Source organism: Coenobita brevimanus, chromosome 26, assembly GCF_032717465.1.
Source record: "Coenobita brevimanus isolate Jiangsu-jjx chromosome 26, ASM3271746v2, whole genome shotgun sequence".
Classification (NCBI taxonomy): Eukaryota; Metazoa; Arthropoda; class Malacostraca; order Decapoda; family Coenobitidae; genus Coenobita; species Coenobita brevimanus.
Window position 1 is genome coordinate 40953521 of NC_136979.1, and position 27667 is coordinate 40981187.

The 27667-nt window shown below is 43.8% G+C and overlaps 1 protein-coding gene and 1 non-coding gene across 4 annotated transcripts in view; both read left to right on the forward strand.

Moving 5' to 3' along the window:
- Srp54 (splicing regulatory protein 54) overlaps positions 1-26577 on the forward strand; it is a 130142-nt gene extending 103565 nt beyond the window's left edge. For 2 of the 3 annotated variants that reach the window (XM_080268072.1, XM_080268073.1), the window contains 2 exons: positions 16552-16699; positions 25640-26577. In XM_080268072.1, coding sequence (XP_080124198.1) covers positions 16552-16699; positions 25640-25771 — 280 coding nt within the window. In that variant the 3' untranslated portion in view covers positions 25772-26577. The remainder of the gene's footprint in view (positions 1-16551; positions 16700-25639) is intronic. The other variant, XR_013896317.1, reaches the window with a different exon arrangement.
- LOC145394314 (5S ribosomal RNA) lies at positions 5698-5817 on the forward strand. Its single transcript, XR_013896386.1, has one exon. It is a non-coding gene; the product is annotated as a 5S ribosomal RNA (ribosomal RNA).
- Positions 26578-27667: the final 1090 nt, after the last annotated feature.

Consider the following 27667-nt stretch of genomic DNA (forward strand, 5'->3'; position numbering starts at 1 on the left):
AGCTGCATGTTGCTGTCGGTACCAAATCAACGTGGATCGGTCGATTTCTGCAAACTTGGGGGTAAACATAACCTTCCTTTCCACGTTGCGTTTCCTTCGCAACGAGAAGTCAGCCGTGTACTGCATGAGTTTGTCTCGGGAACGTTTGATATCGAACAAAGTCGACCGGGCCAGGTTATACTCGCGGAGAATGCGGGAAGAAGACCAACCCGCATCAACTTTCTCCAATATCTCCCTCTTCTTTTCCAGAATCAACACCACTCTCTTCCTTTTCTCAGGTGGCGGGGCCATCATCACACACACTAAGAGGAGGCCCGAGAGCAGCAGGAGGCCCTGCAGCAGGTAGGGCACCCCCACAAAAGCGAGCACGTGGGCAACCATTGCGAAGAGCGTAGGTCCAGTCGCGGTGAGAGACAGGCGGGAAGTGGGGAGGATGCAGCGGCACTCAATCGGACGTTGGAGGAATGACGCACCAAAACAATGCTCTCTCGCGGCGCGCGCGGCAAGTTCAAATTACGGACGGGGAAAAAAAAAAATCTTTTTTTTTTTTTGTTTTGTTTTTGGGGGGTGGGGGGGGTAGGACCATTTTGGGATTGTTGGATCCCAGGACGATAAAGTCCGGTTAGTGGGGATTTTCGGTTAGTGGGCGTCCGGATATTAGAGTGATTACTGTATGTATATATATATATATATACACATACATATATATATATATATAATAATCATCATCATCATCATCATCATCTAATCCACTGTTGCCTTATGAGGAGCATTGGAGCCTGGGGGTAGGCAAGTTGGTCCTGACATTTAAGATGAGAGTGACCAGCCTTACTCATCCCAGAATGGCATTACGTGAGCTTATTGCTCAACCTCCTTTGAATATAAACCTGCACCGGCTCAATCCGATTCGAGCGTCATAATTACCCGCTAAACCACCAGGCACCATAATTTGGTACTATGGTTACCACCAAGCTTAGTAAATGGTTTCCTGGTGTACAGGAAAGCATTTGGCTTGTCACTGAGCATAGAGTCACCCATAGGCAGAAGGAGGAGGAAAGAATAAAGGAAAGAAAGAAGAGGGAGTGTAGAGTCACCCATAGGCAGAAGGAAGAGGAAAGAATGAAAGAAAAAAGACTGAAGAGGATGAAAGGAAAGGAAGGAAGGAAGAGAGGAAAGGGCGGTCACCCGAGAGCAGCACTACATTGAGTGAGTGGATGGTGGGTGCCCCCACCTACCACTTTCTTCCTCTGAGATGTTTTTGCCACCAGCAGGTTCATATTTGGAGTGATCAATGTGTGACCAAAAATTATGGAACTGCTTGAACACGGATCTTCAGAGCCAGTAGTGGCAATGAAGTATGCTTAGTAGGTGACTCTATATACCAGCTCCATGTTGTGGTGCCTGTACGGAAAGTAAAACAAGTCTTTCTCGAGTTTCTGTTCAAGGAGCCCACATGCCCCAGTTTGTCATCAGGTATTAGAAGCCGTAGTGTCGAAACACATCCCCCTTACTTGAGGTGCGATTCCCCATCACTCTAGCTCAGCTATGATAATTGCAGCCTGGGCCTCTCCAGTCCCAGCTGGAATGTTGGGAACACTGTGTAGGTGGATAGCAGTTTTGTTTGAGATGAGAACAGGCAGTTGGACCACAATTTCATGGCCTATGAGGTCATCAAGCATATTGCCTTCCCGATGAATGACAAACAGGCCTTTAAGGGAAAAACTTTCCTTGATCGTGAGAGCAGCCACCAACCAATGTCTCTGTGAACCATATGACGCTGGGCCGGTTGATGACGTTCTCCGACAAGTCGTGGTTGAGGCTTTTGACTATCTCTGCTAGGATGTATGGGGCATTGCGATCACTGATATTCATTCTGTCAGGAGTAGCAGCGACACCAGGGCTCATAACCAACTTTGACTTTAGTCATTTGTGAACCAGTATATGGGCTCACCACCATTAGCACTCTTAACTTTGGTAGTGTCTTCAGTACTGGAGGAAGAGGACTGCGGTTGGCCTATAGTGGTCATCTCAGTTGCCCAATGAGCGACATACTCTCTGTGCATTTCATACTTCAAACTTTTCTGCATGGCAGCCTGCTCCCATTGAATCCAAGTGAGGTTGATGACTGCCATGGATCCTCTGCATCCTGGTTCATGCTGGGCCTTGAGGAATTCCTTGTCCTTGGTAATGCTCATGAGGTTGAGAGCACTTTCATGGGCAGTGTCAGACAGAGTCTTCATCGGCAATCTGAAGCCCTTTTCATTTTTCAGCTGTTGCCTGCCATGCCTCGTGGAGCTCTTCATTAGGTTTTGCCACTTTGTGTGGAACTTCTTCATTGAATGGTCTATCCTCTTTGATGGGATAAGGGCATGTTCGTAAAATTTCTTAGCTGGAATCATGACATGCCAGACAGCATCTGCCACAGGCATCTTTTGGTACAGGTGGAGATGGAGGAAAATAGAGAAAACTTCTCCATTTGAGGGCAGTTTAGCACCAAGCTGCTTATCCTGCCAACGCTCCAACATGTGTGGAGGCTGCCGCTTCTTCCGTTTTGATGTATGATTCGTAACAATCATTCACTTACTACAAGACTTGATCAAAAATTATTAGGTATAGTCACAAATATGCAATGTCACAACGTGAATCCCATACACATTACGTCAGCTTGTCCAGCCGATCAAGGTTTCTCCGCTTGCACCTTTGGGACACACACATACCCAGTCAGGGCACAAGATCAGTTCCAGCAAGACTGCATAGATGTTGTGCAGTTCCAGGTACTGTGCTGATTCATCATGACTCATGAACTGGGGTGCTTAGAGTTTTCAAAGTTAAAGAAGAAAGTGTTTATAATAGGCTAATGATCATTACACATGGGGTAATTATGGTGATGCAAGACATGTCGCAGGCCGAATTAAAGAGTGGCATGTAATATCCAATGAAAGCTTTAAAAAGATGCCAGTCACATTGTATTATCAACAATAGTTGCAGAGTTAGGCCTGGCAGGCATTCCCCACCCTCTTCCTCCTGGCAGCCAGAAAATGAAAACCCCACAAGTTGAAGCCATCCCCAGCACTTCCCTTAGGTCAGAAACAGACCAAAATTTACCATGGTAAACATGAACCCCTCCGTGGCTGCCTATGTCGAATGATGTTTTACTGTAGCGTGGCCGCCAGCGTTGATGCAATGCGACTTGTAGAAAACTGCAAAAATTTTGTGGATGTGAACGTACGTCTTGAGACTGACCTACACTACACTCCCACACACCTCATCTGTCAGTCAAGAAGCTGCTGCCGTGATGAGTGGACGTCCGATTTTTTGCTTGTGGCCATGGCTAAACACACATAGCTACACCCATTATCTCGACCCAGACAGAAATTATCTAATGACATGAAAAATGTATAATATAGTGTGATGAAAATAAGATACTGTATATATATATATATATATATATACTATACATATACAGTAGACCCTTCTTATCCGCGGAATTTGCATCCGTGGATTTAAGTTTCCTCGGATCAAACTTATTTTAATACTGTACTATACACTGTAACATAATTTGAAATTGGCGCACAACTCGCACTTTATTTGTAGCTACAGTTAGCACACCCGCACCCACGTGCATACCCACCACTCCGCCAGTCTTATTGTAAACACCAATCAGTTTGTTACATAGGTCATCGTCGCCCTTCTCGTGTTTACAACTCTACTGTACTTCATTGTGTAAGTGAAAAATGGCTCCCAAGAAACAATTAAAAGATAAAAGCAATCCTTCTAAGCCAAAGAGAGAGCGTAAGGTGTTATCTGGCATCCTGTCAGGAGGGTCGGACTAGACTCACAGCTTACCTATAGTGCCGTCACACATCTCGTCACTTCACCACATTGGCACTGTAGGAATTGCACTATCATCGTCGTCATCGTACAGCAGTCATCGTCATCTATACAGCAATTGTCATCATTGTATGAAGGTTATGAAGAGAACACACGGTCTTTTGGTGAGTGTTAATATGTACAGTATTTGTAATATTTTAAAGTATGTTTTTATTTTTTCAGGGATGTGCTTAGCTTATGTGGAAATAATATGTCATTTTGTGATGATGACTTGAGTATCCGCAGAATTTGCCTTCCGCGGGGGTCTCTGGAACCTAACCCCTGCGGATAACTAGGGTCTATTGTATATACAGTATATCTCTTTGCTCAGGTTTGTTGTACTGGTTTGGATCATTCGGTGCAGTGTGACTGGTAGAAAACTGCAAAAACTTTTGTGAAGTGAGTGAACACCTCGGACGTCTTGAAACTGACCTTCACTACACCCCCAAACACCCCATCTGTCAGTTCAGCGCCTGCTGCATTGATGAGTGGACGTCTGATTTTTGCTTGTGGCCATGGCAAAACACACATAGCTACACCCATTATCTTGACACAGGCAGAAATTATCATCTTCCTCCACCCTTACGATGCACACACAACTCCCCTGTTTACGATTACTGTGTACTGTACTGTAAATAAATACAGGCATAAACAAACAAACAAAAGACATGAAAATCCTTTTTTTTTTTTTTTTTTTTTTTTTTTTTTTTTTTTTTACCTATTTGCTCAGGTTTGTTGTATTGGTTTGGATCATTTTACATATTTTTTGCCATGCACTAGCCTTACAACAGCATTTGCCGTGTTCACGTGATGTTTTGGTGGGTGGAAAGGCAGATGGAAAGGCCTCCCGTCCCTTCCCACTAATCATCTCATGTGAGGTGCAAATGGCAGGTCATCTCGCATTTCATCCCTCACTGTTCAGCCTGTACATTCAAGGGATGACCTTTACAATGTTTAGGTCTAAAGATATAATCTTTCGTCTCCCTTTTCCAACAAACTTCACCACCCAGACTACAAAAATGTCAATATTGTACTACCATAAACTCATTAAACACAGAAAAATGCTAAATAAATTCATAATATATATTTTTTGAAATTGAAACCTCATATATTTTGTACTGATAAACTTCAGATACACACATCTAGTCATTTCATGCCATTTCACTACCATTGACTTTTTTTTTTTTTTTAAAGTTGTCGCGGCAATACCTAGGTGTGACTGATATCACCTGCATAAATATGTGCACTTTCTCCACTTCATTGTGCAGCACAGGATGGGTCTGGGAAGCTCAGAATTGCATTGCCTGGTGCATATGGCATTTCTCTTCAATTTGGCAAGAAAAAAAATGTTTTTCGATACTGTACGGTAATTCCTGTACTTTCTGGATGCCCACTTTCTGGACTCCCCACTTACCGGACATTGTGGGCCTGGACTTCGGAATCCAAAAATGGCCAGAAAAAAAGAAAAAAATCCCCCCAAAATCCAAATTTTTTCCCACCTGTAATTTGAAATTGCCGCTCAGTGCGGCACGGCTCCAAACAACTGTTTACACCACGGCCCCTTCGCCCCTTCCTACCTCCCCCTTCCCCACCCCCCAGTCACGGTTGCCATTTGGTATTTTTCATTACCAAATGTGGGCCAATTTGGTACTGAAAAGTTCGTTTGGTAGTGAATCGGCATGATCCGTTACCAAACAGATTTTTCACATGTATGAAGATATAGAGAATGGAGATGGTGGACTGTCTGCTTACTTTGATTAATCTGCTAGCATACATAGCACAAAAATAAACATGCTGCTGATTATAAGAAGAGTGATTATTTCCATTTGTAACGGCCATACCACGTTGAGTACACCGCTTCCCATCCGATCAGCGAAGTTAAGCAACGTTGGGTCTGGTTAGTACTTGGATGGGTGACCGCCTGGGAACACCAGATGCTGGTGGCATCCCTACGTGTCAAGTGGGGTTGGTGGAGGATTAGTACCCCTCCCTGTAAAAACAATTAACTCTAAGCCCTTGGCCACCCCGTTTGGGATACATGGCGTCTGGCAATGAATGAAAAATGAACATATAATTAGTGAAGAGTAAATGCTTCCTTTAAGAATTTCGTAATGAAAAGTTAAATTTATAATGAAAATTGAGGAGTTTGGTAATGCAGCCGAGTTCAGATCTGGCAACCCTGTCCTCAATTATTGCCTAACCTTCGTTCAGGGAAGACGTCCATCGCAATGGATGCCACATGTGCCCCCTTTTTATGAATAAACAGTGAATAAACTGCAGTACCTCGCCATTAGACCACATGGGAATTTACAGTGTTGTGCAGTGTTAAGAAATTAGAATTTAGAGTGCAAAGGATTAACCTGTCACGTCCCGAGCTATTTTGCACCTCTGACACCCCCCAATCCTGAGGTATTTTCGAAAAAAAAAAAATTTTGGCTAAAACCTCTGCTTTTGGTGAGAAATATCGAAAATTCATAGAGAAATCGCTCACCTGAGGTTTAAAATACTCGATCCAGGTACCAGTACCTCCTTACCTGACTGGGTTTTCTAACAGGCTGGCACCAAAGAAAACGAGTTCTATGGGAGGATAACTATTTCACACCACTTATAAAGGGTATTTATTTATTTATTTCATACGAAAATATATGTAGTACGAGAGTATATTGGTTTTCAAACAGTAATATAGGCATTATAAGCATTGTTTCACTCACTAACTCCTCACCATACTTGACCTTCTTTTGCCACATTACCTGACCATTATTTCTGACTGTTTCTTCCTCTAATGCTATGTAAACTTTGTCCTCCATATTGTCATCGATTGGGGAATCACTCTGGTCCTGAATGTCTTCACTGGCCAGGTCACTGGTAACAGGTGAATTGCTGAGACAATGGCATGAGGGGGGGAGGGAGGAGGTTATGCAGTGTAAGGCATTGTCCCTGCTTGGCATCTTGTAGAGGAATAGAGGAAGGCGTCCCGTGTATACGTATGAAAAATCACGTGCGAAAATTGAAAATTGTGCAAATTAGGGACCTTGCAATTGCACGACATACCAGTACGTTGTCAGGACTGGCAAATGCAAAATGTTGCAACGTACCCATACTTCGATGGGACGGGGCGGGTTAAGTGTGGTGTGAGTGGGGAGCGCAAAGTGGCGGTTGAAACTGGCGTGGTTCAATTAAGAAGAATGTGCAGTGTTAAACAATTATAACTCACAGTGCAAAGAATTAAGTGAAGCACAACACTGGATTACTGTATGTGCTTCAAGGGCATTTTCACAACTACCAGAGCCTTAGAGAGTTAGAGGAGGCGGCCACAGACGTGCTGTAAGTACAGTACCTTGTAAACTGCTAGGCCTAAGTATTTTCCATACTCACTTCTAGTTCCTCAATCTCTGGTTCCTTTTCATTTATTTCATGCTTTATGTCCATTATTGTTTTGAATAGGGTCTTAAATAGGTTTAAATAAGTGCTATGCATGTCCAGTAGGGAGTTATTTAGGTGGCTTTCAAAGTTAGGCTAGGTTAGGGTCATAAGTACCAATCCAGCAGTCAGAGGCCCACTTTCCGGACGGGACGACTTTCCGGACATGCCTTTGGCTCTGTTACATCGGATAGTGGAGGGATTACTGTATTTGAAAAATTGGCCCCCTGCTCTGCTTATGGGTCCTGACAGATTCCCTACGGTCGGCCACGGGTGGGTTAAGAGCTCCTTCACAATTTTGCTTATGTGATCCAGTACCTAAAAATGCATGGTTCAAAAGTTATATTGAAATTTCATCATAAATTTAGGAAATTCTGAAACAGCCATACTGTGCAACCCCTAAATAAATTTATATTTTGATAGAAATTTGTCATGTTACATCGTGTCCATTAGAAAAAAATGAGGGGTTCGGAGACTCAACTTTCAAACTTTCATTTTTTATGAACCACCCTGATATATATATATATATATATATATATATATATATATATATATATACAGTACCCTCGCGTCCAACACGCATTTGTCCAGCACGATTTGCGTCCAGCACGGAGAGCAAAAAATTAGTACAATTTAATACAATTTAATTACTGTAACATGGGTGCCTTAGCATAACACGCACGGAGCTCTGAGAAGTGGGCGAAATCCGCGGAGTTCGCCTCTAGCACGATCACCCCCGGCCCAACACGGTCATACCGGACGTTCCTGTGATGCTGACAGCCAATCAAAACTTCTGATCAAGTTGCCTCCCCCACCCGCTATCGTGACGTGATTGTGATGTCGCCCAATCAAAAATGCTTCTGCTCTCACGTGATGTTTTGTTTAAATTTCTCCCGCCACAGTGCCACTCAGTCGCATAATTCGCATTGGAAGGTGTTTTTTTCTCGCTGTATTTTCTGCCCTTGCTACTGCATTTTTTCCTGCTCACGATGCCTAGGAAGCCTTCTGAGAACCCCAAGAAGCGGCGGCACCTCCCTCAGGCCACCAAGCTAGAAATCATCGAGAGGAAGAAGAAAAGGGAGAGGAAAGTGGACATCGCCAAGGCCTACGATGTGAATGAAGCCAGCGTGAGGACCATAATAAAAAACCACGACAAGATCCTGGCAGCAGTGAAGGCTTATGGAGTGCTAGGACAGGCAGAAGCAGGACCTTCCATGGATGTGGATGAGGATAGTGATTCTGAGTGTGATTTCACAGGATTTATGAGGGAGGTTGAGGAGGAGCAGCAGCCATTACCTGCTAGTAACGCTAGCAGCCATCCTCCGTGGACCCAGTAGGACTACCTACAGCCTCGGATACCACCTTCCATTCCCAGCAAACCCACCAACACTATCGTAAAAGGTTAGTTATCATTCATAGTACAGCACCATTTATTATAATTACAGTAGTACCAATATATGTAAAGGTATATGGTAGGTATTTAGGGTGACTTTTCCTAGGGTTGCTGACATAATTCATTTTTCCCCATAAGCTCTGTTGTTTGTCCAACAGCCTGGCCCGCTCTACCTTGTTTGATATCAAGAAACCCCGGGACAAACTCACCCAGTACACGGCTGACTTCGCATCGAAGACAAAACGCAACGTGGAGAGGAAGGTTATGTACACTCCCAGGTTTGCAGAAATCGACTGCTCCACGCTGATTTGGTATCAACAACAATGTGACACTGGTGTGCTGATGCATGGTACAGAGCTGAAGGCTGCCACCAAGAAGTTCGCCAGGCTACATGACTCCCCAGACTTCCAGGCATCCGAGGGTTGGCTCTTCGCTTTCAAGTTATGCCATGGACTTACCAAGCATAAGGCCCATGGCAAAGCTCTGGACGCCAACGAGGAGGGAGTAGAGGAGTTTTGGCAGAAGGTGAAGGGCTTGATCGACAGGGAGGGCCTCACTCTCGGTCAAGTCTACAACTCTGATGAAACTGGTCAATTCTATCGCTCACTGCCAACGAACACTCTAGCAGAGAAGATGGAGGAGCATGTACCTGGCCGCAAGCTCTCGAAGCAACGGATATCTTCTTTGTGTTGTGCCAGTGCTAACAGCATGCACTGACTCAAGCCTATTATTGTTGGCTGTGCAAAGCAGCCTCGGTGCCTTCGTGGGGTGATGAATGTCCTTCCTGTTGTGTGGTACCATTTGTGAAGGCTTGGTTCACAGCCAAGATCTTCAAAGACTGGTTTCATTAGCACTTCATGAAAGAAGTCATCCATTACCAGACAAACACACTGGGAATCCCGTTCGACAAGGTAAAGACCCTCCTTCTCTTGGACAATGCACCTGCTCATCCGTCTGACAAGGAGTTGGTGACTGAGAATGGACGCATTTAGTGCTTGTTTTTGTCACCTAATACGACTGCTCTCATCGAACCAATGGACCAAGGAGTGATGATGGCAACAAAGAGGCTGTACCGTTGGAAGTTCCTAGACAAGGTAATGGTTGTTCTCGAGGACGAGGACGAGCGCATGGAGGGACGGGACATGCAAGGCCAGCGGACTTTGGAAAACCTTCACTACTACAGCATCAAGTCAGCCATCTACAGCTGGGCCAGTGCATGGGGGGAAGTCTCTGTCAAGACTCTGGAAAATGGTTGGTCTCGTCTGCTTCTCGGAGCCGATGTGGTGCACGAGTTTCTAGGTTTTGACGTGGATGACTTCCATGCATGCCTTCATGTGGCTGGCGACGATGTTGATGTGGATGAAGTACGTGAGTGGTTGGATGACGATGAGGGCGATCCTGGGTATCAAATCATGTCTGATATCGAGATCGCATCTTCAGTTGCCGGTACAAGTACCCAGCTTGAAGATTCCGATGAGGACAGCGATGATGATGCGAACTCCTCTCAGTGTGCCACTACTCCAGCCATCCCCAAGCTGAGTGCACTCCGGGAGCACGTCGAGCTCGTTCTCGACTACCTAGAACACCCGGACTGCGACAGGGAGATGGGGCCCTTGGGACTCGTGGAGGAAGTGTGCACTTTCAGGTAGTGCATCATCAGTCGCCAGAATCGCCATTCCTTATGTCAATGAACCATTGACAGTTTCTTCAAGCCTGTGACCCCCGCCATGCCTAGCCTTGGCTCCACACCACTGCCTCCCCAAGACAGGCCTTCCACCTCTGAGCCAAAGCCCAGCACAGTGGAGTCGCCTCTGGACTTGAGTTTGTGTCTGTCTTCAGAGTCGTCTGCAGTGGGTAGTCCATCACCATGTCCCAGCGACGCTCCCCTCAGCCACCTGCAACACCTACTCTCGGACTCTGACGGTGAATAAACAGCAAAAACTCGCCACTAGACCACACGGGAATTTACAGTGTTGTGCAGTGTAAAGAACATAATACGCAGTGTTAAGAAATTAGAATTCAGAATGCAAAGACTAAAGTGCAGAGTGCAACACTGTTTAAAGTAAAGTACAGTAGAGTGCAAGTGAGAAAAGAATGTGCAGTGTTAAGAAATTAGAAATCAGAGTGCAAATGATTAAGTGCAGAGTCCAGCAGTGGTGAGAATCAAGTACAGTAGAGCTCAAGTGAGAGAAGGATGTTCAGTGTTAAGAAATTAGAATTCAGAGTGCAAATGATTAAGTGCATTGCAACACTGGATTACTGTAGGTGCTTCAGGTGCACCTTATTACTGTCAGTCTGAGAGGAGGCGGGTTATTCATCACGATGGCCACAGACTTGTAAGTACCCTGAATACTGCTGAATATTTTCCGTACTCACCTCTGAGTCCTCATTCTCTGGTTCCTTTGCATTTATTTCACTCTTTATGTCCCTTATTTGTGTGAATAGGGCCTTAAATAGGAGCTATGTATGTCCGGTAGGGAGTTTTGTAGGTGTTTTTCCGAGTTTGGCTGGGTTAGACTCCATAAGTACCAGTAGCAGGGGGCCACTATCTGGATGAACCCACTTTTCGGACATGCCTTTGGCTGTATTCGTTCGTTTTCGTTCGTTTTTAAAGGCTCCAACATGCTTGCATGTGTCGGCCTTGGTCACCTAATGGCGGCTCTCCATGCTGCACGATCCATTGCAGCCTCCCTGTTCAGTCCCTTAACCCTAAGGTCACACTTAATGACCTCGTCCCATGTCTTTCTCGGTCTACCCCTCATAACCCCACCCCCAATATTAACACTTCTCACCTTCCTCACCCAACTATCATCCCCCATCCTCTCCACATGTCCAAACCACCTCAATCTACCTCTCCTCATCACAACACCAATACACTCCAGTCCCATCCTACCTCTCAACTCTTCCATTGTAAACCCAGCCCCTCCAGGCCTTGGACGCAGGGACGCACTGCACATCCACCTAATCATTGTCATTTCTGTACGTCTGAGCCGGCGAATGTCTTCCTCCTTCACTGCCCAGGTCTCACTGCCATACAGCATTACACTCCTAACACACGCTGCATACAAAGACCCCTTAGCACGTAGGGAGAGCCCCCTCAATGTCAGGAGAGGCAAGAGCTCCCTGAACTTCTTCCAACCACTTCTCACCCTAGCCACAGAGCTAGCTCCAGCCCCACCTCCAGCACACAACATGTCTCCTAAATAACAAAACTCTTCCACACACTCAAGAGATTCACCAGCAAGTTCAATTCTTTCCGTCTGACGATCTCCACCTGCTCACCCGGCACGCCGTACACATAAAATCAGCATTATCTCGCAGTCTACCTCTGATACCACTACATCTCTTATGCACCCATTTATCACACACACCGCACAAGATGGAATTACTTCACGCCCTTGTGGCAAACTGCACATGGCCACTCTCCCTCGTCTTTGACAGTACCGCCACCAACCCTAGATATCATCACTTTTGTTTTATCTGCATTTACCCTTAAACCCTTTTGCCCCATACCATCTCTCCACTTCCTAAACCTTTCCTCCGCCTCCCTTTCATTCTCTGCAATCAACACCAAATCATCAGCATACAACAACTCCCACGAGAGTCCGTTTCTAAAGTCACGTGAAATGGCTTCAAGTACCATGATAAACAACATGGGACTCAAGACTGACCCCTGATGCACACCAACATTCATGGAAAACTCATCACTCAAATCTCCATTCACTCTCACCTGGGTGTGAGCACCCACATACATGGCCATAACCACCCTAACCAGCCACTCCTCCAAGCCAAGCTTTCTCATTGCCCACTTCGCCACCTCTCTAGGGACTCTGTCAAAGGCCTTTTCCAAATCAACAAAAACAAAAAAAAAGATCCCTTCTCCTACCAATATATTTTTCCTGAACCTGTCGAACAATGAATATGGCATCAGTGGTCCCCCTACCTGGCATAAACCCAAACTGCATCTCATCAATATTCACTCTTTCTCTAATCATACCTTCTAAAACTCTCTCCATTACCTTCATTATCTGATCTAAAAGCTTTATACCTCTATAATTCCCTCTTTCAAGGGCATCACCCTTCCCTTTATACACATTTACAATTACACTCTTCAGCCAATCATCTGGGACAACACACTCATAAATAATCCTATTTATCAGGTCAGTGACTAAACTCACCCCTATATCGCCTGAGGCCTTCAACATTTCGGCAGTCAACCCAGACACACCTGCTGCCTTCCCCACCCTCATCCTGCCTATTGCCTCACTCACAGTAGCAGTATCAATCAAAGGCCAAGGGCCAGACACTGGATCTGCTGGCTCCAAACCTTCCCTGTCCCAGTCAAACTCCTCATTCAACAACCGGTTATAATGCTCTCTCCATGCATCTTTAATATCCTCACTGTTCACCACTACCCTTCCTTCATCATTCTTCACACACTGCTCACCTATGATATCCCGATTATCCTCTTCACCTGACCTGCCACCCTAAATATATTTTTCCTTTCCCCATGATTTAGGTTATCAAGTAATTGTCTCTGTGACTCAGACTTTGCCCTGTATACCTCTCTCCTAGCCCTACGCTTGGCAGCCAAATATTCCTCTTTGCTACCACCCTTCTTCCATTCCCGGAAAAGCCTTCTTTTCTCCTTAATTGCAGCTTCTACACCCTCATCCCACCACCAAGTTACTTTATGTCTTGGTGGTCCTCTTGTCCAGCCGCATGTTACATCAGTAACTCTCAAGAAATTGTTCTTGAGGGCTCTGTACTGTTCATTAACGCCTCTGTCTACAGCTCCCTGTTCAGCCACCACTCTCCTCAACTCGCTATAGAAGGCATCCCTTACTACTTGGTTTTTCAGCTTCCATATTTTCCTCCTAGGTACATAAGTCCTCTTTTTCATCATTTGTTCTTTAAGCACCATATCACAAATCAATAGTTTGTGCTGCTGCACACACTCCTCACTTCCTATAACTTTAACATCCCTCACTAACCTCCTATCGGCCCTCCTAACCAGAAAATAATCTATCTGACTGCTATTTCCCCCAGACTCATACGTAATTAACCTACTGTCTCTTTTCCTAAAATATGTGTTGCACACAATCATGTCCGTTGCCTCCCCAAACTCGAGTATCCTTTCCCCTTCTGCATTCCTTAGACCATATGCACATCCCCCATGCACTCCTTCATAACCTTGGGCTGCTTCACCTACATGACCATTTAAGTCCCCTCCCAAAATCACTATCTCATCATCCCGCATACCACCCACTACACGTATTAAATCATCCCAAAATCTATCTTTCTCTGATTCATCCAATCCTGCCTGTGGAGCATATGCCGATATAATGACAGCTATCTTTCTTCCCAACAGAATTTTCACAACCAATATCCTATCGCTTACTCTCAAAACATTCATAACATATTCCACCCATTTCTCCGCAACCATCACACCAACACCTCCATATCCGTCTGTCCGTCCCTGCCAAAACAACTTATAGCAACAGTCCTTCCCAACAATCTTTCTGGCTGATCCACCCCTGTACCGGACTTCCTGCAAACACGCCACGTCCACCCACCTCCTACTGAATGCCTCAACGACTTCCCCTGCTCTTCCCCTCAAACTTCCCACATTCCATGAACCCACCCTCATCCCCATGGGTGATTTACTGTCCTCAGGCTTGCTTTGAAACCTTTTTTGTTTTGTCATCTTCAGTATTAATAAATGGGGACAGACACAGCACAGGTCCCACTCACCGCACAGTCCCGGGTCCAGGCAATGGATCTGGGACCCCTAGCCCACCAGCTTACCAGTAGCTGTGGTAGTGGCCTCGGGGCACCCTGCCAGGACAGCTGCAGGGACACCCTCCAAGCGCATCTTGGCACTGCAACTATCCCGCCATTATACACCCACTGATAGGGCAGCCTCCTGGGACGCTACTCCCAGGTTCGGGCCCCTCTCTATTGGGCGGAAGCGGCAGCCTGGGAACCGCAATGCCCTGTACCCTCTAGCACAGGCCCGAGCCCCATCTCGCCCTGGACCCATGATCTATGCCGGCGGAACCCCCGCCACGCCTCCCCCCAGAAGTCCGCCACTAGGTAGCGGGGGCAAAGTTTTCTGGCCGCATGCCCTTGCTGGCGCCAACCCCTGTAGCGTAGTGGGATACGTTGTGTGAAATGTAAAGTGCATGTGGTGTAGTGCATAGATAGTTAGAGGAAATGTTTGGGAGAGTATGCTGGTCTACTCTCCATGTTACTGTCACACTGAAAAGGTCAGCAAAGGGGGATGGTTAGATAGCTAGTGAAACAGGAGCTCCAGCTCTCCCTATCACCACCATTCCCATTCCCCTCGGGAGTACTACCCTGTTCGGCCCGTGCTACGGCCTCCTCCTCCTATTACATCGGATAATGGGAAGATTACTTATAAATAAATATATATATATATATATATATATATATACAGGTGGTCCTCCACATTTGCGGGTATTAGGGGACACAGACTCCTGTGGATGTGGATTTTCCACGAATGTTTGGTTCACCCTCCTGTAAATGCCTCTACAGTTGCAAATCATCCCCTGTGGGCAAGTGTGCACATACTGTACGTAATAAACAATGTCTGGTACCTGAAAACAGCATAAAATATCATAAATAGCTGATGACTTGCCCACACGTGATGTTTACCCTAACTTCTCTCAACCATACCCATTAAATTCAGTCTTGACTCCACAGAGGGACACTCTGCAGATCTGTGAGACCCTCGAAAGTTGATTCTGCGAATGCGGAGGGCCACCTGTATGTGTATATGTACACAGTATGTAGTCTTCCTACATGCCACACTCCTCCACATGTCACCATTTCAGTACTAACACCTCCCTTCCATATTGAGTATATGCTACGGCCGTCTCATTCAGGAATGGGTTACTGATATTAGCCGGGGTATTTCGTTGGGTCTGGTTAGTACTTGGATGGGTGACCGCCTGGGAACACCAGATGCTGTTGGCATCCCTACGTGTCAAGTGGGGTTGGTGGAGGATTAGTGCCCCTCCCTGTAAAACAATTAACTCTAAGCCCTTGGCCACCCTGTTTGGGATACATGGCGTCTGGCAATGAATGAATGAATGAAAAATTTTTATGTCGTCTCCGGGTCTTTTGGTAGATCAGTAATGTCTGTTTTTTTGAAAATCAGGTCCTTAAACTGTTCTATGCCTTAGCCAGGATTCAGACCTGGTTCCATTAGGACTGCAGGCCACATCATAACCAATTCAGCCACTGTCTCCCGCTACAGGTACATAAAACCTTGCCAGTTTGAAAGGTGAATAGAGTGGTCAGAAAATGGGAAAAATAAAATGTTAAGAGTTCTTTGGGCTCATTGGATTAACATTGCAAATTTGAATGTGATGTATGGCATTTAACAGGATTTTATTAATTTTGTGTTTTTATGCAAGCACTTTTTTTTTTTTTTTTTTTTTTTTTTTTTTTTAATGTGAAGCTTTAGAGGTTGATAATAGACTGAATTTAGTCATTCACCGTATATATCTGTCTTATATTTTGCATGTGTTAAATACATTTTACAGTAGTGTTGGTGTTGAAGTCATGTTTTGAAAACCCAGTCTAGCAGGTGTATTTGAAATGCATCAATAGAAAAAAATTTGCTTTTGGTACTCTTATGGCATGGAGTCAGGATTCACTGGGTATTAATGATGTATGAATGATTGTCATCCATTCCACTGGACATGCTGTTGGTAGTTCTCCCACATTTGTAATGATTCTCTCCTTGTTTTGTGGATCCTGCTTCACCTCATCCTTAGGTAGGAAACAAGGTCAGGATGATAATAATGATAAAGATGATGACAGTGATGATGATGTTTCAGGAAAGACTCTCGTCGTGATCGCAGCCGTAGCAGAGACAGGGAGAGGGACAAGGATAAGCAGAGGGACAAAGACAAAGACAGGGACAAGGAGAAGAAGGAAAAGAAAAAGGAGAGGAGGGAGAAGGAAGAAAAGAAAAAAGATTCAAAGGTCAGATGAAGGGCTTTGGTACCTTTTTGTGTGTGTGTGAGAGAGAGAGAGAGAGAGACCCCAGGCTCTCCTTTACATGCATTTTGTGGGCTGCTTCAGCCAGGCACTGCAAGAACTATTTAGTTCGAGTTAGATTGAAAGACTGTCAGTGTTTTGAAGGTCAGGTAGCAGGGCTGTGCACAGGATTTTTTTTTTTTTTGAGGGGGGGACCTTTTTCATATCATAGTTTGTTCACATTATTTCATTTAGTCATCATCTAATCCTGTGGTGCCTCATGAGGAGCTTAGGAACCCGAGGCTAGGCAGGTTGGTCCTGACATGTAAGATGAGAGTGACCAGCCTCACTCCTGCCTGAATGGCATTATGTGAGCAATAAACCCCAACCTCCCCTTCAAATTTGTTGAAATTTTAAACTTTTTCAATTATTTTTGTATTGTAATATTCTTAACAGGATATTTTTTTTAGTATTACTGTATTTACATTCTTTCTAAATAGTACCCCCCCTCCTCCCCATTTGCATGGCCATGTCAAGTAGCTTGACTTAAGTGTATAGTGGTGTGAGGTAGGTTACCTAAACTTTTTTATGGCAAAAATGTTTTAGCTTTTATATAAAGTATTATTTACAGTCTTGTCTTCTTTTATGACTGTTATGTGATAAATTGCTAGAATGATAATTCAAGAGCTATTCCCTTTAGCGGAATAACGTTAAAAAATTGGTAACAATTTTGCTAGAACGGTATTTTCGATCGCCACGTCCAAGAATCTCGTGCTGATGCAATGACGTATGCAAGTTGACAGACCTGTCAGAGCCAAGATGGCTGCCCAGTGTTTACAGTATATTCACTGATTGTCTGTCTGTCATTCTGTTTTGTGCATTAGAGGCCACTGAAACACCATTGCTATTGCAAAATAACAGTGCTGATGCTAAAAAAATAATGTGGAGTAGTGTGTGATATTAAGTGGAATTATACCTTTTTGTGTGAAGTACTGTACTGAAACTTGCGACTTTAAAATCGTGTCAACCTCGCGTACCACATGTCAGAGCCTCTAGTCAACTGATTAAGGCAAGATGTCCTCCCAGTGTTTACATTTTCTGTGATCATCTGCCTTTCATTCTGTTTTGTGCATGAAAGGCCACTGAAACACCATTGCTATTGCCAGTTAACAGTGCAAGTCCTTAACAAGCAAGTAGTGCAGTACAGTCAGTGATATTAGGTGAAATGATGCCTTTTTGTGTATGAAGTACTGAAACTTGTGACTCAGAAATCGTGTTAACCTTCCTTACCCAGCTTCCCTATGACTGAGCCTCCAGTCAGCTGATCGAAGCGAGATGGCCATCTAATGTTTACACTCACTGCAATCGTCTGCCTTTCATGCCGTTTTGAACATGAAAGGCCAATGAAATATTATTGTTATTGCCATATAACAGTGCAAGTCTTAACAAATAGTGCGGTGTGTGATACTGAGAGAAGTGATACCTTAATGTGTGTGAAATACTGAAACTTTTGACACATGTGTACCCAGCTTCCTCATGGCAAAGCCTTCAGTCAGCTGACTGAGGCAAGATGGCCACTCAATGTTTACATTCATTGTGATTATCTGTCTTTAATTTTGTGCATGAACGGCCACTGAAACACCATTGCTATCCCCAAATAACAGTGCAAGTGCTTAACAAATAGTGCAGTATGTGGTATTTAGTGGAGTGATACCTTTTTTGTGTGGAGTGATCATCCAGGTCTTCCAGCTACCCAGCCTTGGAGGGAACCCTTGGTGACAACTTGTACCAGCATAGGACAGACTTAAAATGGGTGGGAGGGCTTTTTTGGGGCATTTCAGGTTTCATGGTTCAGGTCACCCTCCCTGACTCTATTGAGCCCATGTTATATTGACCTCCTTGTGTGACAAATCATTATGCAATAGGTCTTCACTTCATGCAGCCCTGTCACATGAGACCTGACTGTATGTTTGTATTACAGTCTCGGTTGAATGCAGTCACCAGTATATAATTATGTAGTATTTGTGACTGCACCTTCAGCTTGCTTTAGTGTGTTTGGAATACTGTGTGTGTGTGTGTGTGTGTGTATATGTATGTATGTATGTATGTATATATATATATATATATATATATATATATATATATATATATATATATATACAGTATATCATTCATTCATCATCCAATCTTACATTGCCCCATGAGAAGTGTAGGAGTCCGGGGCTAGGAAAGTTGGTCCTGACATTTAAAATGAGAGTGACCAGCCTCACTCTCCCTAAGTGGCATTACGTGAGCAGTAAACCCCAACCACCCCTTGGATATAAACCATCACCGGCTCAATCCGATTGGAGCACCATAATTACTTACTAAACCACCAGGTGCCAAAATTTGGTTATATGGTTACCACCCAGCATACTAAATGGTTTCCTGGTGTACAGGAAAGCATTTGGCTTGTCACTCAATGTAGGGTCACCCACAGGCAGAAGGAAGAGGAAAGAATGAAGGAAAGAAAGACAGAAGAGGGAGTGTTAAGGATCTAGGTATAATAAGGGAGGAGTCGGCATGAGGTCATGTGACTTGAAGCCAGCTTGCTTTAGCCCCCCGCCCCCCTTTGACTCAAAATAAACGTCAGGTGAGAATGGAACTCTTCATTATTTTTTGTGTAACCACTCAACATGCCTGCTTGTTCTGCTTTTGGGTGTATGCAGAAGGATTGACGGGACTCTGTAATAACATTCCATAGGTAAAATTACTAGGTTAAATAAGGAAAAGGTTTCTTAGAAATAGGCTTAAAACTGTGTCACGTTGGGTTCATTTCCATGCATTTTCTTTGATCATTTATGGTCTAGTGATTTGATACTGATGTTTTTTAAGACTTCAGCAACCTCCAATAATCTACATTTAGTTTAGACACCGGTGCTAATGCTAAATATGCAAAAAATTTTATGGGAAAGTAAAGAATACTGGCAAAATGCTTGCGCATTGTGGCCGGTTGGCTAATAAGTAGGCTAGGCCTAGGATATACTGCTGTCTCAAACATCTGGCCCACATAGCCTATCCCAAATTAGCCATTATAACCTAAGCAACCTTGCCTAACCTAACCTAATCACCTAACCCAGCTTAACGTAACTTAACCTAACCCACTTATCCCAGCCTGGCCGAGCTTATCTTAACCAGGCACTAAATTAACCCATCTAACTTTACATACCCCAAGTCAGCTTAACCCAGCTCTTCCTAACCTAACCTTACCTAACTCAGTTCACCTAATCTGATCTATTCTTAGCCTAAGCTAGGAGGTATGTAATGTCTAATAATGACCAACTTTTTCATACTATGAGTTATTTTATATCAGTCTTTGGTTTAATATAGACAAAAAAATATAAAAAAAATAAAAAAATAAAGGTTTCTGTCGTGGCTATCCTTTATCAATGGTATGCCGGGGGTAAAGAGGATTACAACCTTGAGTGAATTTCATTGAGGTGGAATAGATAAATATATGTAGCCTAGGTAATTTGAAATTTAAACTATGGTGAATTTAATTGAACTGGAATGAGTAAATTTTCTCTTGCAAATGAATTAGAACTGATAACTCAATTTCCTTCTGGAATTGGATTTGACCTGGAGCAAAGAAGTCTGAATTGACCCCATATTTGGTACTGTCTTGGCAAAAAACTTATTTTGCTTGTATTTTACCCTGGGGGTAGAGGGGTTTCAAGCATACTCCCCCAGTATCCCTGCTTGTCGTATGAGGCAACTAAAAGGGTTGGTGGTGGATTAGTGCCCCACCCCATAAAAAGAACTAACTAAACAAGCGAATAAAGCGCCTCGGACTAGGACGGATCATATGTTGGCCGAAGGAGTTGGGGGTGAAAAGGGTGGAGGTTGGAGTTGTGAGGTTGTTTGGGGGGTTGGGGGCTTGGGGGTATGGGGGTGGGAGGTGGAGGAAGGTAGGGGGTTGGGGGTGGTGGGAGTAGGGAGAAGGCGGTAGTGGGTGGTGGGATGGTGGTGGGGGGAGTGGAGGTGGTGGGGAAGCAGTTGGGGGGATGGGGGTGGGGGTGGGGAGGGTAGGGGTTAGGGGTGGTAGGGGGCTGTGGATGGTATTGGGGGGACAGTGGAGGGTGGTGGGGGTTTGGGGGTGGGGTGGTGGGAGGTCAGGGTGGGGGTGGGTGGCAGGTGGTGTGTGGGGGTTGTGGTAGGGGGTTGGGGTGGGGAGGGGGGTGTGTGACCACATATGCTGACACCTGTCTTTTTGGCCCTAGTACCCATGAACAGCACATGCGGCCACCTGTCTTTTAGGGATTAAGATGAAAGTGACCAGCCTCACTCATCCCTGAGTGGCATTATGTGAGCAATAAACCCAACCACTCCTTGGATATAAACCTTCTCTGGCTCAGTCCGATTGGAGCGCTGTAATTACAGTACTCACTAAATCACCAGGTGCCAAAATTTGGTTATATGGTTACCACCCAGCGTAGTAAATAGTTTCCTGGTGTACAGGAAACCATTTGGCTTGTCATTCAGTGTAGAGTCACCCACAGGCAGGAGGACGAGGAAAGAATGAAGGAAAGAAAGACAGAAGAGGGAGTGTAAAGTCACCCGTAGCCAGAAGGACGAGGAAAGAATGAAGGAAAGAAAGATGGAGGAGAGGAAAGGGCAGACACGAGAGCAGCACTACATCGAGTGAGTGGATGGTGTATTGCTGCTCTCGGGTGTCTGTATTTAGTTTATTAGTCTTTGCTAGTTTACCAGTTTTTATTTTTGATAAAATTGCAATCCTCAGTCCTGCCTGTGTTAAATATCATCTAATGCTGATGCCTTATGTGAGTTAGGTACAGTTATACAGTAATTATTACCCATCCTCACTCAGTGGGACTTGGAGATGGGTATTGTTTTCACTCAGTTTGTCTGTCTGTTTGTTTGTTTGTCTGTTAACAACTTTATGCTAGAAATTCATGTGCAATTTTGACTAAAATTACAGGGGTGATGAGCTATGACCTTCTGATCAGCTGATTAAATTTTGGGCCAAGGCCCAGGCTATAGGCCCCCAAAATGTTAAAAAAAAATATATATAAATAATTTTTTTTTTTGTCATAACTCCTTTCAAATTCGTCATATTGACATGAAACCAAAACCTAACGGTGCATCTTTCAAATCTGCATCGTATAACATGCCTTCTCACATCAGAGGGGTCACCTCTCAGTTAGCGTTAGGGAGGGTCAGTGTCAGGTGGGTTGAGCCTAAAATTTCAAATGTCCATAAAATCGTCAAGTTGCACCTGATTTACTCCAAATTTGATGTGTAACATCTTTACAACTAGATATCCTGTTGTTTTTATATGTCAGCACTAAAATGACTGCCAGGAACGGGTTTGCTGTGCCATGGCATCGCTTCTTGTTGTTATTTGTACAGTATACAGTATTTGAATATTTCCTCTTTGTGCAGTATCTTTGTTTTATTCTTCATTGTTATTAGCTGGACATCAGGATAAAATCCCTTTAAATGCTCTTCATTTAGGAACTCCTCTTTGTACATCCTGGGTGCCCATAGGAAAGATCTAGTTACTGCCTCCAACTTAATTCTTTCACTTTAAATAGAGAGATAGTAATTAAAGTCATCTTTGCTGTTGGGTTTCTGGTAGACTGAAAATTTCATAACCTGCTCTGACCTTCAGATTAGAGTATCCAATAATTTTAACTTAATGCCTTTCTCATCGTCCACTGTGAACTGGTTATCTGGCGCATTATTGAACATTCTCTGTATATTTGTTATGTAGATACAGTACAATCCCAGCAATCCGGTATCCAGACAAACGGAATACTCAGAACAACGGGAAAATTCAAGGGCTGGTAAAAATGTCAGTAAGTTATAACTGTGCGCCAATTTGAATGGACCGCCAAACCGCCGTTTGATTGTGTCACACGAGGCTGGGGGAAGTCAGACAAAGCGAGGTGAAGGCATTTCCGGCTGATGTAAATCCCTAGCAAATCCTCTTAACCACCCCTCCTCTCCCCCTCTTTCCCCTACTTGAATTCAGTCATCCTCCACACCTTCCGAAAATCACCAGTCTGCGTTTTGCCACCAGACAGTAAACAAGGTCTCTTGCTATTGTGTTCCTCTGATAGACGGTAATTTGTACACTCCAAAATGCCTAAAGTGCAAACTAAACGTAAGCGTATCGTGCTTACCTTGAAACAGAAGCTGGACATATGCAACAGACTTGAAAAAGGCGAACATTATAAAACACTAATGGCTGAATATAAATGTTAATAGGAATGAAAGTTTACTTTGTTGGAAGAAAAATAAATAAATAATATGCCTGCATTTCATACGTACATCATTTATTTTATTTTCTGCAAAACAGCTGAGTGGCGGGTGAGGGGTGGAGTGATGGAGGTCAGGTAGGGAAGAAGAAGAACAGTCGGAAACGTAAACAAACTCACGTGGGGGCACAGGTGTTGTGATAATTCTACAGTGCAGTCTTAACACATCATCAGTTCACTAATAAATGTTCAAGCTTTTATTTCTATATTTTATTTTTCAATTTTTATGAGTACAGTACATATAATGAATACAGTAATTCGGTAAACAATGGACTGGTGTAATTTGCAGTACTGCTAGTTGCTAGACATTGCACACGTGCGTTATGACCATGGTGTGTGTTTACAAGGCAGTTTTTCAGGCGGAATCTCTTAGTGTAACCCCTAATGTGACTGGTGAGTACCTGAACTGTATTTACTGCTGTGATAGCCTTTGTATAGATTTGACTTGAAAATCAGAAATACGGGAAAAATCTGTAACCGGGAAGGTAAATTCCCCAAGCCACCCGGTTAACTGGGATTGTACTGTAGTATGTAAAGTTGCAGAACACTATTTGGGATCCCTTGGAGATAGTATGTATTTGAAAGATGTAAGCAGCCACAGGAAAGGCTTTATATTTTGGTTTGGAGGTAGAGTGCCCCAGTTGTTGATGTTGTGCTACCCCAATGTGCCTGATTGAGCACAACCTTCAACCATGGGCAGGCAGCTGCATCTATAGGGCTGTCCTGTGCAGTCAGCTGATGTTCTCAAGTGGCAGACAGTGCACTGGCAGAGCAAGATCTGAGGATTAGTGTGGAGGTTTGGTTCTTGGGTGGATGCTGCATTTGCCTTTCCTTCCAGTCACCAGGGATGCCACAGTTAGCTCCACGTCACCCTGTTATTTGGCTGTATGGTTACCGTCAGCATTGTATATGGCGTCCTAAGTTATCAGGAACCATTTGACTTGTCACTCAGCATAGAGCCACGTGGGGTGGAAAGAGGAGGATTGAATAGGATGGGAGAAATAGAAAGAGAGGAGGACAGACACAGAAAACCATGATAGACATTAAGGAAAAAGTAGGCACCAATACATGAAGTGAACTGATGATGGGTGTCCCCACCTACCACCAGAAGCACATCTGTAACCATATGGTATCGTATCATAAAGGCTCGTGCTTGCATGCATCAGCCTTGGTCACCTAACGGCAGCTGGCCACGCTGCTCGATCTCTGGCAGCCTCCTTATTCAGTCCCTTATCTATGAGGTCAAATTCTTTGACCTTGTCCCAGGTCTTTTTTGGTCTGCCTCTCACAGCCCTACCCCTGGCATTCACACTTCTCACCTTCCGCACTTATGTGTCATCCTCCATCCATTCAACAAACCCAAACAATCTCAATCTATCCCTCCTCATCACAACATCAGTACACTCCAATCCCGTTCTTCCTCTTAGCTCTTCAGTCGTAACCCTAGCCCACCAGGCTTCGCATTCAAGTACGCACCACACATCACACATAATAATTGTTGTTTCTTTACACTGGTTGTACAGATATCCTCTTGCTTTACTGCCCAGGTCTCACTACCATACAGCATTACATTCTTAACACATGCCTTATACGAGGATCCTTTAACACAGAGGGAGAGCCCTCAATGTTAGGAGAGGCAAGAGCTCCCTGAACTTCCTCTGCCCACTCTTTACTCTAGCCACAGAGCTCGCTCCAGCCCCACTTCCAGCACATGTGTCCCCCAAGTACAAAACTCCACTACACAGTCGAGAGACTTGCCAGTAAGATTAGTCCTTTTGTGCTTGACACTCTGTACATGCCATCCTCAACACACCACACACACAAAATCAGCATTATCTTGCAGTCTGCCTCTGATACCACTACATCTCTTATGCACCCACATATCACAAACAATTCACAGGATGGAGTTACATCCAACGCCCATATGGCAAACCGCTCATGGCCACACTTCCTCTGCTTTGGCAGTACTGCCACCAGCCCTAGATATAAACACTTTTGTTTTATCCGCACATACTCTCAAACCCTTGTGCTCCATTCCGTCTCTCCATTTCCCAAATCTTTCCTCCTCCTCCCCTTCATTCTCTGCAATCAACAGCAAGTCATCAACATGTAACATCTCCCAAGGGAGTCCATTTCCGAAGTCATGTGAGAGAGCCTCAAGCACCATGACAAACAATAAAGGGCTCAGGACTGACCCCTGATGCATGCCAACATTCACGGAAAACTAATCACTCAAATCTCCATTCACTTTCACCTGGCTGTGAGAACCCACATACACAACCATTACCACTCTAACCAGCCTTTCTGAATCCCAAGCTTTCTCATTGCCTACTTCACCACCTCCCTAGGGACTCTGTCAATGATCTTCTTCAAATCAGCCAAAATAAAGTATATCTGTCTTTTATTTCCTATATATTTTTCCTGAAGCTGTCAGACAGTAAATATGGCATCAGGCAAAGGGACCATTTCTGAGGAGAAGCTAGGATTCCAGGGGCATGAATGTTTTTATGGCCTGTTCTACTGGCCAGTTTGTTAACAGATCTCATGCTTTCATGCTATTTCTTTGCTTCACCTTATTCTTAGATGGGAAAAAAGATGCGGACTTATTTATTCACTTATGTTTTAGGTGTCACGGGACTACGATGAAGAGGAGCAGCTGGGATATGAAGGAGAGGATGAGAAGAACAAGAAGAAAGAGGATGAGGACACCAAGGACAAAGGAGAAACAGTTGACATGGATATTTCTGATTCTCCATAGTTGTGTTTTTTTTTAGGTACTGATGTTATAAGATTATTAGTCTTGTAACTTGTGAAAAGCTTTTGAACATTTAGTAAAGTCCTCATTCTCAGGACCCATCCTCACCCCATGCTAAGGTGGGAAAGGAGGCCTGGATGATGATGGAGTAGAGGCCTGTACTTTGTGATAATTCTGAAAAGAAAATCACTCTTTACCATCAACCCTGAGAGATACTACCATCAGAGTGAAATGTGCCTACATGCATGGTAACTAGCCAGACATTCATCACTCATAGGTAGGAAGCTCAACCACAAGTTAATAAGAGCCAAATGTCAGAGCTGGGACTTGCATTGTTGTAGAGCTTATTACGTGTAATTTTTTTTTCCTCCAACAGCTTCCAACAATTGCTATGAAGTATTTTGCTGGTTTTTACACATGGTTTAGCAACCATCCATAGAAAACGTCAGCTGTAATACTTTAAATTGGCATTTGGTATGAGGAAGCATGGGATCCTTTTTATGTATGTTAAATAACTCAAAATCAAGTGGCCACCCCTTATGGGATTATGGCGTCTGGCAGTAGATAGATAGATAGATAAATGTATGTACTACTTTAAATGTACAGTCAGTCATCTCTAAAAGTTTAGGATGTGTGCAGGCTAAATGATAATTTAAGTGAGGCAGGCTTCTCCAAAATACCATTTTCTAATTTAGAAAAAACACTAATGAATGTGAAGCATTTTCATGATGTAATTCTACATCAGCATAGTAATGAAAAAATTTGAAATGAGGACTAGTTGTAATGTAGATGTGTTTTCAGTAGACCATGTTTGCACTGTACAGTTACAGTAAAGCTGAATGAATCTTATTGTTTGAGTAATTGGAAAAGGTAGCTTCCTTTGAATGCAGGCTGGTGTTCAAGGTCTAAGGGTCTTACTAATTTCCTGAAACACCCTTAGAAAGGTAATTATATAATTCATTGACTCATTATGTCCTTCAGTTTGATGATGTACTGTATTTTACATTTCATTCTTGCCATCTGACAATTTTTTCAACTTAGGAAAGGTCACTGGTGGTGAAGAGCTTACTTTGGACCTGTATTTCTTTTCTAGCAGCAGAAATATTTCCCAACCAGAATAAAATTTTATGAAGGGAGAAGGAATAAAATAAGAAGTGTCACTGAACTGAAAGGGTAAAATTTCACATCCAATTACGGTTAGATTCATGTTGGATCAGTGGTTACCATGGTTGCCTTGAGATCTACACATGTCCAGAGTCTTGGGTTTGAAGTCCAAGTTGGGGCTTATTGGTAGGTGGGGGCATCTACCACTCACTCAATGTAATGCACCCTTTGGGTGACTGGGTGACAAGTCAAATGGTTTCTTGTAAAGCAAGAGACCATTTACCTTGTTGGTTGGTAACATTATAACCAAATGATGGGTCAGGGCTCTTGTTTGGCGAGCCACAGCTCGCAAATGAGAGTATTTTTCCCTTTGGCGAACAAATCCTACATGCAAGTCGCCTTTTGACGATGAAAAAATACATCTACTTCAAAACCCAGTAAACTACAAAATAAGTAAATCTCACTTAAATGATAAAAAAAGCACATTGTGATCAATTATTAAATCTTTCCTTGTTGCCATTGTGAATGTTTAAAACCTCATTATATGATTCTAATCATCACAATGTTTAAATAAATAAATATATTTATTGCTTGTAAAATATTCGCCTCGTAGTCAGTTTCGTTACTAAAAATTTGTTTTGGCTTGTAAATCTGAAACCTTAAGAGCCAAATGGCTCGCAACCATCGGCAGTCAGCAAGAGCCCTGTGGGTAAAGGTGCATTAGCTTGACTGGGTCTGTGAGGGTTTATATGCGGGGGATGATTGGAGTTTATTGCTCACAAAATGGCACTCAGG